The sequence below is a fragment of the Neolamprologus multifasciatus genome, chromosome 16 (assembly GCF_963576455.1).
Source record: "Neolamprologus multifasciatus chromosome 16, fNeoMul1.2, whole genome shotgun sequence".
NCBI lineage: Eukaryota > Metazoa > Chordata > Actinopteri > Cichliformes > Cichlidae > Neolamprologus > Neolamprologus multifasciatus.
This window is the reverse complement of record NC_140454.1, coordinates 8,966,473-8,982,367: the sequence shown is the minus strand read 5'-3', so window position 1 is coordinate 8,982,367 and position 15,895 is coordinate 8,966,473. Positions and strand designations below refer to the sequence as shown.

Sequence of the window (15,895 nt, the reverse complement as noted above, 5' to 3'; positions counted from 1 at the left end):
TTTTCAAAATGGTATTTAATGTCCTCACGTAAGATTTTTAGAAATAATTTAGAAAGGTCTGAGCAAAAGCAGAAATTTTAATACTCCGTTCAACAGCTACCGCACGGTAAAACTGTTTCTGTCAGCTGTTTTTCAGATCCGTATCAGTCCACATTAAACCACAAAGTAACACTATATCATAGAAAGGATGCTGCAGATGACCACAAATGTTAATGAAATGAAATGTGAAACTAAATAGGTGTTGCCCATGTGCAAAACTGCTCGACTGAAATGTTGTGGTTGCATTACTTGATGCTTTGGGAAGAAAATACCGATCTGTGTTTTCATGGCGTGTGACGACAACATGATCAAAAAAGCAAAAGTCAATGCTGTATTTAAAATAACTGGAGTCGTATAAAGACACTACAGCAAACGTCCTACTCTGATCTTCCCACGCTCTCAGTTATTTGTGTGTGGCCGTGGTGGGTGGTGGTTTGGGGTGTGTCTGGCTCGTGTGATGTCTGTTATTTATAGGAGAATTTCACTCTTTAATTTGCTAAAATCTCTGTTTCCTTCTCCATTCTCTCATTCTCAGCCTCACTGCGTGTTGCTGGCATCTAAAGAGAACTCTGCTCCAGTGAAGCTGGGCGGGTTCGGAGTGGCGATCCAGCTCGGAGAGTCAGGACTGGTGGCAGGAGGTACAGTAAACACCACAACACGGCGGGATTCTCCCTGCATGCCTTGTCACCATTTGTTTAGGGATATTTTTCTTTTTTCTGACTCGTGGGAAAAGTTCCACTAAGATGGGATCAAAGAGACAGAACACGTCTCTGCTCCATGATTGAACTTATTGTTGAAGACACCATTTAAACACTTGTGACATAAGGGACACGGGGTTTATGACTGAGAAAAACACATAGTTATGACACATATCGATATAATTTAGAGTGACTTTCCCAGCATATTATATATAAATACTTTACTTGAAATTATAGAATATGATATTCATGATAACTGAGCGTGTACATTCATCAGTACATCATTAATAGGATCTGCCAAAAGTTTACTGGTCATATTTTTTGCTTCCAATTTGGCTGACTGGAAACAATTACAAGCTGGAAACCCTTTGAATTGTTTATTCATGGATTCCAGTTCATAAATGAACAACTTAAAACTACAACAGGCAGAAACCTGTCCTGAGCCCCAATGACCATTCACAGAGACAGTGCACTCCCCTGGGTGAAAGTTATGCCTTTAAGTCATTAAGCTACCACATCTCACTGGTAAAGAAGACTTTGGTTGCAGTGAAATAGTCAGTGAGCAAAAGTGAAATGACCAAGATGCTGTAATATAAGATACAAGATATTTTGGCGCCTCCTTTATGTTCTTTATATAAGGAAAGCCGATGTTGGCAAGTCAATTCTGTATTACTGTGTTACTCTTATGCATCGCTAATATGTGGATATTTTTTAAAATCTCAACAGCTGTTAAACCCACTGATGATTTGTAAAAATTATGGAGCTTCATTAGTTGTGTCCTGTGTGAAACACTTTGTAAGGTGGGTTTATCAGAGCGAATTAATGATTATAGTGATTATAACTCAATTTATATAGTTTTCTCCTCATTTTGGTGTTATTTAGAATTAATTTCACTTCAGAGATCCTAAATGCTTTAATAAAGGTGAGATTTAAAGTGTTTTCATCTTAATGATGTTAGTTAAAGCACAAAAATATGAGGGGACTGCAGAGTGGGTAATATTTGTTAATATAATAATGACATTTTTAAGTTGTAATGAATGAGTAATGGGGGAGCTAAATAGCTTGCAAAAGACAGAACACATGGATTTCTGTGGTGCATCTTTAGGAGATCATACTTTCAGCACATCGTGCTTTCAGGCAACCTGGGTAATTTCAGTCAGGAGTTGAAAGTCCTTTCCTTCACATCTTTTCTTGACTTTGTGATATTTTCCTCTAAATTTCAAGTTAAAGGCTTTTATGAAAAGACAAAGGATGCATTTTTTTTGTTTGCTTAAAAGCAACCTTTCTTTTTAGGCTACCTCACCTGATCCAACCTGAAAGTGTACCCGGTCACAGCCCTAAAGCCTTAAAACACAGGAGGACACTTTCTGTCAAGAGCACTTAATACAGTTTAACACTCATGACACTGTGTTAAGATGGTATCAGCGTTTGTTCAATGATGCCAGAAAACTGACAGCCGACTTGACTTTTAAATGGAGAGCTGTCACATGTAAATTTAATAATTTTTGCTTTTTAAGAATTCGTCAATCTGTACACACTACGCTTAAGGTATCAACTTGGTGAAAACATTGTGTACCATACCTCAGCTAGAAAAAGAAAATCAAGTCTGAGTAAAGCTCAAACTTTGAGTCTCTGTGTGGGAGTGTTCATGGCAGAGGGAGGCTTCCTTTGTCAGGAGGTATACTGGCAACTTCCTTTATAGACTGCCGATCGCAACCACATCTTGCAGATTTGGAATCAGTGTGTTGGTGCTGTTGCTAATTCTGACCAGACATTGATTTTTGTGCTGGTTATTTCAGTTATTTCTGAGTCAGTAGTAACTCCCGTGCACAGTAACTGATGTCCCGTACAAATGAAGTACCCGTTTTATGAGTCAGATTTTGTTCAGCATCTGTCAAATGCAGATTAACAGTTGTAGAATTTCTTAAAACCTTTTAAATTAATTACTTTTAAATTAAAAGTCTTTACTTGGAGAGAAATGCACTGCTCAGCTGGTTAACTGCCTGTTTGACTGTTGAAACCAAAGTAATTAAACAGTTTTGCTGCATTTAAATTGCTGCAACTAACTTGGGATAACATCATAATTTTAGTTTCACTCTAATAAAGGACAGATAAAGTAGTAGACAATATCAGCTACTGTAAGAACGCTGCACATTAGAAACTATGTCTTAGTTTTAAACCTGGATGAAAACCGTGCGCTTCCTACTTTGCATCAAAATAGGAAGTCAACCAAAGTAAAGTATTATTTCCTCTTTTCAGTTGATTGTGAGACATTACTTTCTGGTTGTTGGTAATTAGGGAAAAACAAAGAAAATAAAACTTGAACTACTTCCTTTTCAATTTCAGCAAACATAAGAATCGAAATGATCGGGGAACCAACAAGGAAGTCTCGCTGTGCGTGTTTTATTGTCAAAATGTTATCATTTTGGAACTGTTACCTGACTTGCACGCTCTGTTTGTAACTCCAGGTCGCGTAGGAACTCCCCACTTTATGGCCCCAGAGGTGGTGAAGAGAGAGCCGTATGGTAAACCCGTGGATGTGTGGGGCTGTGGCGTTATCCTCTTCATCCTCCTCTCGGGGTGTCTCCCTTTTTATGGCACCAAGGAGCGTCTGTTTGAAGCCATCTGCAAGGGCAAATACAAGGTCAGGGTCCATTCAAAGTGCGGCCACAGTCTGAGCTCCGCTGTGTGGTCCTTATAAATCCTACAAAGACAAGAGTCACCACATTAAGAGCAAACACTGTAGAGGTGGATTCATGCCTTATCTGGTAGATGTTTCAAAGTTCAGTCTCCTATTAAACTGCTCTAGAGCATTAATACATGCATGCATTCATTACACATTCTCTTTAATAACAGCATTATTAATACTGGATGGAGCAGATGGCTGGGTCTGCTGAAGTGGTCTTCCTGTTAAAAGGGAGTTTTTCCTTCATGCTATTGCCAAGTGATTGCTTCAATTTAATTCAGTTCAATTCAGTTGTATTTATACAGTGCCAAATCACAACAACATGGCCTCATGGCCCTTTATATTGTCAGGTAGACCCAACAATCATATGATGATTGCTTATAGGGCATCATCTGATTGTTGAACGTTTCTCTGTACTATTGTAGGGTCTTTACCTTACAAAATAAAGGCGACTGTTGCTGTAATTTGGCGCAATACAAATAAAATGGAATTAAATTATTTTTATGGAAACTAATCCTGTACAAAACACCCAACTTCTTTTAACCTGGAACTGTTGTCAAGTTGTGCATAATAATATGAATACCACTGTACACTCGTACATGCTGAGAATATGATTTTGGCCTTTAACTTCTATCTGTTGGACTATTCACCTGTTTCTTAAAATGTTTTTTATGCCTGTGAAGCAACCTAAACCTTTATGAGATACTGGGCAATACAAATATGTGTGTATATATATATATATATATATATATATATATATATATATATACTATCATACCCCACATAAATGCTCACTGGAGGGATTGCAGTATTTAGCTTCATTTATTATGAAGCTAAATTCATAATAGCTTCATAGAAGCTATTATCCCCAGAGACTGCTGTATGTATAGCACAGGGACAAATGGATGATGCCAACATGACACTTATGATTTCATATTCCTGTTTTGGTATTTTTGCGTGTGTAGATGAATCCCCGCCAGTGGAATCAGATCTCAGAGAGTGCTAAGGACTTGGTGAGGCGTATGCTGATGCTGGATCCCGCCGAGAGAATCACAGTCTACGAGGCTCTTAACCACCCCTGGCTCAAGGTCTTTGTCTCAAAGTGTCAAATCTGATATAGTTTGACCATTATGCTGGGCTCCATTTGAGGAATAGTAAGAGTGCATTGACATGTATCCAAAGTTTTGACTTTTGTAAAACTTTTAGCCTTTTTTTTTGACACAAGTGGAATACTAATGCCACGTCGCCTGAAGTTGTCACGCAATGATCAGTCAGCTATTCAAGCAGGAAAGCAATGACAGGAAGTGCCAGCTCAGTGGTGTTGGCGCTTGTCATGTGTTGTCAGAGGAAGCTTTTATTGTGTCTTCTTCTGTGGGCAGGGATGGAGGGGTACTTAAAAATGATTTCTTGACAATTCTGCCAAGGGACTTGGAATTCATCTGGAAGTGGTCTGACACATCAATCAAATCTCTGAGTTTTAAAGGACACCCCTACTTTCAGTGTTGCATTTTAGTCCGTTATAGGTGTCCCTGATTTGCTAAAGTTTAGACACATCAGTGTTTGTCTGAGAGATCGAGCTGGAGCAGCGCAAGACTCGACACTTAGTGTTGATTACGTTCCCCTTTTTAACAGAATGTCACACAAACCCACACAGTTGTGCAGTGCATGAAACCTAACCTGAATTCTTCTTTTTACCAAATTACATCAGAGGCAGAGAACCAAAAATGGATCACTTGGTGTTCGCTCGCTCTGTGGTATAGTATCGCTTCCTGTTCCTGCTCAAACACAGTGGTGTTTCTGAGTAGCTTATTTGCTTAGCAGTTTAATTAACAACTTTTAAATACATTCTTTTTTCATAGTATAATCTTCACGTGCTTCATCCGAAGCGCACTTTCTGTGTACTCACTACCTAATTTATAGCCAAAGTATTCACTCACTGTCTCTGTACTGTTTCGCTAGCTTAGCTCGTAGCCGACCCGTTAGCACCATGGCTACTTCATCTGTCCCTTCTGCACTTTCTTGCTCATTGTGTCAGATGTTTAGTTACTCCTCGGCCTCCTTTAGCTGTAATGATATCTGTAACAAATGTAGCATATTTGCAGCTCTGGAGGCCAGGATTACTGAACTGGAGACTCGGCTTCGCACCCTTCACTCACCCTTAGCTAGCCAGGCCCCTGTAGCTGGTGCAGCCGAAGATAGCGTAGGCCCCGCTAGCTGTTCCCCGGCAGATCCCAAGCAGCTGGGGAAAGACGGCTGGGTAACGGTGAGGAGGAAGCATAGTCCTAAACAGAAGCCCCAGGTACACCACCAACCCGTTCATGTGTCTAACCGTTTTTCCCCACTCGGTGACACACCCGCTGGGGGTCAAACTCTGGTAATTGGTGATTCTGTTCTCAGACATGTGACGCTAGAGACACCGGCAACCATAGTCAATTGTCTTCCAGGGGCCAGAGCAGGCGACATTGAAGGAAATTTAAAACTGCTGGCTAAGGGTAAACGTAAATTCAATAAAATCATAATTCACGTCGGCAGTAATGACACCCGGTTACGCCAATCGGAGGTCACTAAAATCAATATTGAATCGGTGTGCAACTTTGCCAAAACAATGTCGGACTCTGTAGTTTTCTCTGGTCCCCTCCCCAATCAGACCAGGAGTGACATGTTTAGCCGCATGTTCTCCTTAAATTGCTGGCTGTCTGAGTGGTGTCCCAGAAATGATGTGGGCTTCATAGATAATTGGCAAACCTTCTAGAGGAAACCTGGTCTTGTTAGGAGAGATGGCATCCATCCCACTTTGGATGGAGCAGCTCTCATTTCTAGAAATATCGACAAATTTATTAAACCCCTCAAAACATGACTATCCAGAGTTGGGACCAGGAAGCAGAGTTGCAGTCTTACACGCCTCTCTGCAGCTTCTCTCCTCCTGCTACCCTCCAAAAACCCATCTCCATAGAGACTGTGTCTGCTTCCAAAAAGACAAAAAACAAACTAAAAACCAGCAACAAACAACTTAAACATTTACAAAGAAAGAACAATACAGTATCCACATCTGAACCAAAGAGTAAAACAGTGAAATGTGGATTATTAAATATTAGGTCTCTCTCCTCCAAGTCTCTGTTAGTACATGACTTAATAATTGATCAACAAATTGATTTACTCTGCCTTACAGAAACCTGGTTGCAGCAGGATGATTATGTTAGTTTAAATGAATCAACACCCCCGAGTCATTCTAACTACCAGAAGTCTCGAAGCACAGGTCGAGGGGGCGGTGTGGCAGCAATTTTTCACACCAGTCTATTAATTAATGAAAGACCAAGACAGACTTTTAATTCATTTGAAAGCCTGATGCTTAACATTGTCCACCCCAGCTGTGAAACTCAGAAACCAGTCTTACTTGTTATCATCTATCGTCCACCTGGGCCTTACACAGAGTTTCTGTCTGATTTCTCAGACTTTATATCTAATTTAGATCTGAGCTCAGATAAAATAATTATTGTGGGTGATTTTAACATCCATGTTGATGCTAAAAATGACAGCCTCAACATGGCATTTAATCTGTTGTTAGACTCAATTGGTTTCTCTCAAAATGTAAAAGAACCCACCCACCACTTTAATCACACTCTAGATCTTGTTTTAACATATGGCATAGAAACTGAACATTTAACAGTGTTTCCTGAAAACCCTCTCCTGTCTGATCATTTCTTGATAACATTTACATTTACAATAATTGATTACGCAGCAGTGGAGAGTGGACTTTATCAAAGTAGATGTCTTTCTGAAAGTGCTGTAACTAAGTTTAAGAATATAATCCAGCCACTGTTATCATCGTCAATGCCCTGTACCAACACAGAGCAGAGCAGCTATCTGAACGCTACCCCAACAGAGGTCGATTATCTTGTTAATAATTTCACCTCCTCACTACGTACGACTCTGGATACTGTAGCTCCAGTGAAAACTAAGGTCTCTAATCAGAAGTACCTGACCCCGTGGTATAATTCTCAAACACGTACCCTAAAGCAGATGACTCGTAATCTGGAGAGGAAATGGCGTGTCACAAATTTAGAGGATCATCATTTAGCCTGGAGAAATAGTTTGTTGCTTTATAAGAAAGCCCTCCGCAAAGCCAGAACAGCTTACTACTCATCACTGATTGAAGAAAATAAGAACATCCCCAGGTTTCTCTTCAGCACTGTAGCCAGGCTGACAAAAAGTCAGAGCTCTTTTGAGCCAACCATTCCTTTAACGTTAACTAGTGATGACTTCATGAACTTCTTCACAAATAAAATTTTTATCATTAGAGAAAAAATTACCAATAATCATCCCACAGATGTAATATTATCTACAGCTACTCTTAGTTCCATTGATGTTAAGTTAGACTCTTTTTCTCCAATCGATCTTTCTGAGTTAACTTCAATAATTACTTCCTCCAAACCATCAACGTGTCTTTTAGACCCCATTCCTACAAAACTGCTCAAAGAAGTCCTGCCATTGATTAATTCTTCGATCTTATATATGATCAACCTATCTCTAATAATCGGCTATGTACCACAGGCCTTCAAGGTGGCTGCAGCTAAACCTTTACTCAAAAAGCCATCTCTAGACCCAGCAGTCGTAGCTAATTATAGGCCAATCTCCAACCTTCCTTTCATATCAAAAATCCTTGAAAGAGTAGTTGTCAAACAGCTAACAGATCATCTGCAGAGGAATGGTTTATTTGAAGAGTTTCAGTCAGGTTTCAGAGTTCATCACAGCACAGAAACAGCTTTAGTGAAGGTTACAAATGATCTTCTTATGGCCTCTGACAGTGGACTCATCTCTGTGCTTGTCCTGCTAGACCTTAGTGCAGCATTCGATACTGTTGACCATAATATCCTATTAGAGCGATTAGAACATGCTGTAGGTATTACAGGTATTGCACTGCAGTGGTTTGTATCATATCTATCTAATAGACTCCAATTTGTGCATGTAAATGGAGAGTCCTCTTCACACACTGAGGTTAATTATGGAGTTCCACAGGGTTCAGTGCTAGGACCAATTCTGTTTACATTATACATGCTTCCCCTAGGCAGCATCATTAGAAGACATAGCATACATTTTCACTGCTATGCAGATGACACCCAGCTCTATCTGTCCATGAAGCCAGATAACACACACCAATTAGTTAAACTGCAGGAATGTCTTAAAGACATAAAGACTTGGATGGCCACTAACTTTCTGCTTCTTAACTCAGATAAAACTGAGGTCATTGTACTCGGCGCTGAAAAGCTTAGAAATATGGTGTCTAACCAGATTCTTACTCTGGACGGCATTACCTTGGCCTCCAGTAACACTGTGAGGAACCTTGGAGTCATTTTTGACCAGGATATGTCCTTCAACGCACATATTAAACAAATATGTAAGACTGCGTTCTTCCATTTGCGCAACATCTCTAAAATTAGAAATATCCTGTCTCAGAGTGACGCTGAAAAGCTAGTTCATGCATTTATTACTTCCAGGCTGGACTACTGCAATTCATTATTATCAGGATGTCCAAAAAACTCACTGAAAAGCCTTCAGCTAGTCCAAAATGCTGCAGCAAGAGTACTGACAGGGACTAGAAAGAGAGAGCATATTTCTCCTGTTTTGGCTTCCCTTCATTGGCTTCCTGTTAAATCCAGAATTGAATTCAAAATCCTGCTCCTCACATACAAGGTCTTAAATAATCAGGCCCCATCTTATCTTAATGACCTTGTAGTACCATATCACCCTATTAGAGCACTTCGCTCCCGCTCTGCAGGCCTACTTGTTGTTTCTAGAGTATTTATAAGTAGAATGGGAGGGAGAGCCTTCAGTTTTCAGGCCCCTCTTCTGTGGAACCAGCTTCCAGTTTGGATTCGGGAGACAGACACTATCTCTACTTTTAAGATTAGGCTTAAAACTTTCCTTTTTGCTAAAGCATATAGTTAGGGCTGGACCAGGTGACCCTGAATCCTCCCTTAGTTATGCTGCAATAGATGTAGGCTGCCGGGGGATTCCCATGATGCATTGAGTTTTTCCTTTCCAGTCACCTTTCTCGCTCACTATGTGTTAACAGACCTCTCTGTATTGAATCGTATCTGTTATTAATCTCTGTCTCTCTTCCACAGCATGTCTTTTATCCTGTCTTCCTTCTCTCACCCCAACCGGTCGCAGCAGATGGCCGCCCCTCCCTGAGCCTGGTTTCTTCCTGTTAAAAGGGAGTTTTTCCTTCCCACTGTCGCCAAAGTGCTTGCTCATAGGGGGTCATATGATTGTTGGGTTTTTCTCTGTATCTATGAAGCGCCTTGAGGCGACTTTTGTTGTGATTTGGCGCTATATAAATAAAATTGAATTGAATTGAATTGAATCTTCTGCAGTGCTTCTTGTACCGTTTGTGTGGCAAAACTCCCACTGCAGCTTTCTGACAGCCTGACGGCAACACAAACACTGTGAGGCAGCGCCATGTGGCTAATTAGCCAGAACACGTTATTTAATAAGGTTCTGGCATAACGTTTTTGTTTGCAGCAGCCTGTCTGCAAGTGATGTTACTTTGTGTGATTTATTGTTCTCATCAGAACAGTACCTGATAAACATGCTACAGCGTTTGTTTACTTGTACCTTTAACCTGTTTCCACATATATATAATCTGGAATATAGATTTAAAAATGCACATAGGTTTTTACACCTGAAGAGTTCTTTTTGGAAGTTGCATCAGAAAACATCCAACCACATTTTGCCACTTATACCCTCCAAAGTCTGTCGAAAGATGTTGAAGACATTTAATTACTCTCAGTTCAGCGATCTGCTCCTGCTGTGCATCTGCCATCACACGTAGAGTTTTCAATGAAACACAGAAGAGAAGAACAGAGTGCATATGTTGATAGAGCAGCAAACATCATAACATATTGTAGCATAGAAGTGATCGAAGCTGTAACAGGCCACATTGCTGCAACATGTGGCTTTCTTGAAAGCCTAAGGTTTGACTGCAACCACATTACTTTAAATCATGCTTTAGCCTTTAACTGAACTTTCTGTTGCAGTGCATTGTGGGTAATGTAAGTGCTAGTTTTGGGGGAGGAAATGTTTGGAATAAAGAGACTGTCCACCATGAGTCTGAGAAAATTGCAAGAGTACAAAATTAGATTATTGGACATTTTTTATTAGATTTGCAAGAGAACATGGACAAGCCTTCATCTTCCCAGGTGGATTCTTTATTTCCTCAGAGTATGAACACTGTGCAGATTGTGTTTACACAAACTGGGATCTGTGGGTTAGCTGGTCTTGCTTTGATCCCAGTGCATTTTACTACCATTTATATCTGCATAACTGTTTGGGGGGTTTTGATCCTTGTCCTCCAGGTACAGACAACATTTTAATTTCAGGTGTGAATGAATTATTTAGTCCATACATAATGCATGTCCTTTTTCATTTGACCTTCTCTGAGTGGTAAAAGCCCACTGCTTTCAAAGTGTAGTGTCCAATAAATCGTCCATGCTATGATGACAGTGCCAAACATGGCTCAGCAGAACTCTTCAGTAGAATCCTCCCAGTGTAAGAAGTCGGTTTAAGCTCGTGTAAGCAATTTTCCTCTCTGTGTTTTCTTTCTAAGGAGAGGGATCGGTACGCCTACAAAATCCACCTGCCGGAAACCGTGGAGCAGCTGAGAAAGTTCAACGCCAGGAGGAAGCTCAAGGTTTAATATTACAATATCATATTGTAATATTCAAGACTTCCGTTCATGACTTCTGTTCATCTCAGTGTGTATTGACGATATACATAGCTGGGGCCACAGATGCATGTGCTCATGTTCCTGCTGTGGTTTCAGGGAGCCGTGCTGGCTGCAGTGTCCAGTCACAAGTTCAACTCCTTCTACGGAGATCCACCCGAGGAACTCCAAGACTTCTCCGATGATCCCACATCCTCAGGTAGACAAAGACACAGAAGTCAAGCTCTTCTTTGTTGTCTTTTTGGCTAAATAATCACACGTTCTCCCTCTAATTTCCTTCCTCTTTTTTTCATGTTGGAGTTCTCCTTTCTCTGTAAGGCCCTGTGCAGGTTATTACAAGAAAGTTTGTGCAACAAGCTCTTAAATATACACCAAAGACAAGAGCTGTAATCAGAGGATCTACTGAGTATCTCTTTATGAAGATTAATAGTCTCATAAAGATTCCAGCAACTGAAAACACAAATAATTTCCAGTTTATCAGTGTTAATTTCAGAGGCACTTGGGAAGCAGCTGCTTCTGACTGTTTAAATGTTGATGGCAGCCTATGCACAATGCCAATGTTTTCATTTTTTGTGTATTTTTCTTAATGCTTCCCACATGCTAGGACTGCTAGCAGCAGAACGTAGGTACCTGTTTGTTCTCTCTGTGCTGTGCTTTGTAGTAGTTTGTGTAGCCCTGTCACCATAACTGCCTTTGCCATTTGATATGTTGTTTCACATTTAACTGTTAAAAGCAAGTTTGTTGTGGCCATTTTATGCCACCTAAAATAAATGATTAGATGTTGTGTCCAAGTCTTGGAATGGTAGTGCCAGTCCTGCTGCTTATTCTGGCATGATCCCTGAAGTGTAGTTATTTTTATATTACAAACCCACACTTAAACACAGGGGCTGTTATAACAGTTTAGAGGTCATGCCCGTGTATGAGGAGTGATCACAACCTTACCTGATATCAAATTTGTCTCCTTTTAAAAAATCTTCTTGTGCCCCTCCTGTAAGGCTTGTTCTGTCCCATTGCACATGTATGCATTGTGCGCTGTGTAGTAAATTTAACTTAAGTCTTGTAACTCTGATAAGTAGAAGAAACTAAATTAGATTCTATTTTTGAAATAAATATTTTCTCTAAATGAGCTGTGCACCTGCCCACTACGATAATCTCACGCTGAAGGACGAGTTCACACAGACAGCCCTGATGATCTTAAAGTAGAGATGTGCTAAATTTAAATACATATTGTATTGTATACAAATGGAAGTCATTATTGTGACAGACCTAATCGAAAGTGCAGCCAGGCTGAATAACTGAGAAACTGTTTTGGCGTTTGAGAGCTGTGCAGATTTGCTGAGTGACTAATGGACTTCTGATGTGCGTGCTTTGCAGGTGCTGTGTCTCAGGTGTTGGACAGTTTAGAGGAGATCCACGCTTTGACGGACTGCAGTGAAAAAGATTTAGATTTCCTCCACAGTGTTTTCCAGGACCAGCATCTACACACACTGCTCGATGTAAGTGTCACACAAGCAAATGAGCGATTGTCAACACTTCACTCTAACAGCTGGAACAGTGGGAGATAGTGTGTTTTATTTTTGTTGTTGTATTTTTCCATTAATAGTCTTTTTAAATATTATTTATAAAAAATGAAACTTTAATATAATTTTCTGGTATTTGGTTTACAGTTGACTGTGCGTCGTTAACTGTAAGGATGGAAGTTTTGTGCAGATCACACAGTGATGTGTGAACTGAGCCTAAGCTAAAAATAGACATTCAGAACTAGCTCTGTTCCAGGTCATTGTCACTCAGATGATTATTCCAAAAGCATGCACAAATATTAGATGTATAGCCAGATGTCCATTTTATTTCAGTTGCATCCCCTTATTTTAAAGAGTCCACTGTGGTTGCCTTTCATAGCCTACAAATCCAAACTTCTGCACCCATTCTATCGCACATGAAGCTTGATCTAAAGATGTATTAATAACCCTGTAAATGTCAAAGGAGCTTGCAAAGGAAAGCGTCTGGACGTTTCACCTCTCATCCAAGAAGCTTCTTCAGTTCTAAGGTCAAATGGTGGGGAGTCCCAGATTTAAACCTAGTGGGAGTGTCCCCCCACAGAGGGACAAAAGGACCCCCTGATGATCCTCTAATCGCCTGAGCCAAGGTGTGAAACTGGGTGTGGGTCCCAATCAGCCAGAGTTTCGGGTGAGCTCATTGTGAAACCTGGCCCCACCTTATCATGCGAATTCCTGAGGTCAGATGGCCCAGGGTGTGGGTGGGCGTTCAGGCGTCGATTTGCCACACGGAGCAGCGCGAGAGTAAAGCACGAGGGAGGTGCTAATAATCGGCTCAGTCATTTTTAATGATCGTTGAAAGCCCAGATTGTAATCGAGATTAAAATTCGATTAATTGAGCAGCCCTAACATCACATGTAAAGTATAGTGTGTTAATACACAGAAACTGTTGATAATCCCAGCTGCTCCTATGAAATCATCACTTAATACTACAGCTCTGTTTTACTGTGAAACAATTTCCACAGCCTCTTCTTACAGGTGTTGTTAACAAAGCCCTTTTTAAAAATATGTGTTTCTTACTGCTACATAATCATGTGTTATAAACTTTATTACCTCTTTATTCTGCTGCTCGTCTGTGAGTTTGGTTTGGACAGAGCAGCCACTCTTTCTGCAGTGAGGGGTTTTGGAAGCAGCCTCACGCATGAATATTAAAACCTTTTCCTGCTCATTTCCAGCTCTGCATTTTTTTTAACTTCGGCCTCTGATAGTGAAGTTTTGCATTATTCACAGTTCAATTTAATGTTTTAGGGTCGAACAGCAGGTGCGTGCAGCGTCTGTGGTCAGGGACAGTACTGTATTATAAAAGGGATACGTCCTCTCTGTGACATCATACACAGGTGAGTGTAGAAAAAAGTGTGTGAAATGGATCATTTAGAGCAGACAGAAGCCTGAGCTTTTGACGCCATAACTTGTACAGCTATGGCTTTCAAACTTTACATGTTTAATATAGGCATGAACTTTTTTAACAATAAATAAAGACAGAAAATAAGAAAAAGCCTAACAGGTCCACTGTAAACATGCTTTGGGTTTTGGGAAAGCATTTAGTGCCCCCATTCCACTACTGTGATGTACCTCTCAACCAGTGTTTTTGCAGGGGGCACAATGTCTTTGTGGAAATAACCCCTTTATAAGATTCAGTCATTGCTTGTAATATAAGGCATAAATAGCATCTTTCCACACACAGGGATGCTCTTTCCTCTGGAGGCATTATGAAAAGGTCATGTTGTTTTTTAAGATGTGTCCTTAACACAGCAGCAGCAGCAGCTCGCTTGGACTTGACAAATGGTCCGGTTGCTGCTTGTTTCCGTGACTCAGAGATGTTGACAGAAACATCTGAGTCGCAGGTGACAGCAGCAGACCGTGACCTACAACTGGTGCGCCACATTCAAACCGTATTGGGTCACAATATCGCAGCACAGAGGCCAGACCACATTTAAGATTTAGTTGGACCCCGAGCACATCATTTTGCCTTTGAGGCAGCTGTGCTTTCTCTTCCTTTGATCCACTTTGTTTAGTCTGATTTCTGCGCTGTAGTTTGTTAAACTGAAAAAGCCGGTGTGAGCTGTGTTTTTATGGTAAATGAGCCACATCGTTAAGTGAAAGATAATTACAATGAATATGAGCAAATGCCAGTTAATGTGCTCTGTGTTGAGATTTAGCTCAGCTACTTTAATACACATATTTCTGCATTTAAAACAAATTGGTTAAAATCAATGGGAGAATTTAACTTAGGATTTGACTCAAAGTAGGATTGATTGGTCAAATTCAGCTCTCAGGACTGTTTTGGCCAATTATGTGTTTAGTTATTTTTGCTCTAAAGTACAAGTGTGGACAAATTTTTAGATATACTTCATCATTTAAAAGACAAACTCTTGTAACTAATGGCATCCCCTTAATATTTATTCCATATTTAGCATGGACACCAAAGATGGTACCCTTAATTTAATATCTTCCGGAGAACCATTGAACTTTTATGGGGATTTCCTTCCACTTTGGAGCTAAAAGAGGCCACCCAAACACATGAGATATCAGTGGAAAGCCCAGGATGTCCTCTATTTAGTACATCAGGACTTAGTAGGATAGCTCAAGTAAGTCAAAAGATATAGACCAAAACCAAATGTCCACAATGTGACATAAATGTATAGGCTGGTTCTCGGGAGAATATTTTGTAGGACCACCTTTTGCAGCAACTGCTCAAGCTGTCTCAGCTTTGAAGGGCAGTGTCTCCAAGCTCCAGTTTTCAGAGTAGGCATGGTGTTCTTTAATTTCTTCCTTCTGTAAACACAGAGCTCACCTGAAAGGTCAAAGGCTCCAGTTTCATCTCATCTGACAAAAGGACATCCTCCCAGAAGCTTTAGGGCTCATCAGCATGCATTTTGGTGCATTCCTGTTTTTGATGTTCATTAGTGTTCAAAATTAAACGGATGGTGTGATCAGAACACACTGGTTCATTGGTTTTGGATGATTTCGTTGCTCTTGTTCAATCATCCAGACCATTTTTGATCAACCTGGTCTTGCATTTCCTCTTGAGTCCCAGGAGGTTGGCCACAGTCTCATTAACCTTCTAATTTGCAATACTATTGTCAACTTTGGTCACAAGAACATGAAGCTGCTTGGAGATTGTCTTATGGCCTTTGTCTTTAACATTGCTCTCTATAGAACTCCTCAACCAGCTCTCTCCTTTGCTTTCTCT

The 15,895-nt window shown here is 40.4% G+C and overlaps 1 protein-coding gene across 17 annotated transcripts in view; it reads left to right on the top strand.

Annotated features, from left to right (window-relative positions):
• The window catches only part of caska (calcium/calmodulin-dependent serine protein kinase a), a 156,882-nt gene that overhangs the window by 101,486 nt on the left and 39,501 nt on the right, over window positions 1-15,895 (top strand). For 13 of the 17 annotated variants that reach the window (XM_085134994.1, XM_085135007.1, XM_085134999.1 and 10 more), the window contains exons 6-12: window positions 575-677; window positions 3,206-3,381; window positions 4,389-4,511; window positions 11,030-11,113; window positions 11,246-11,345; window positions 11,751-11,768; window positions 12,521-12,642. In XM_085134994.1, the coding sequence (XP_084991120.1) occupies window positions 575-677; window positions 3,206-3,381; window positions 4,389-4,511; window positions 11,030-11,113; window positions 11,246-11,345; window positions 11,751-11,768; window positions 12,521-12,642 (726 nt within the window). The remainder of the gene's footprint in view (window positions 1-574; window positions 678-3,205; window positions 3,382-4,388; window positions 4,512-11,029; window positions 11,114-11,245; window positions 11,346-11,750; window positions 11,769-12,520; window positions 12,643-15,895) is intronic. The other 4 variants (XM_085134995.1, XM_085135000.1, XM_085135006.1 and 1 more) reach the window with 1 other exon arrangement.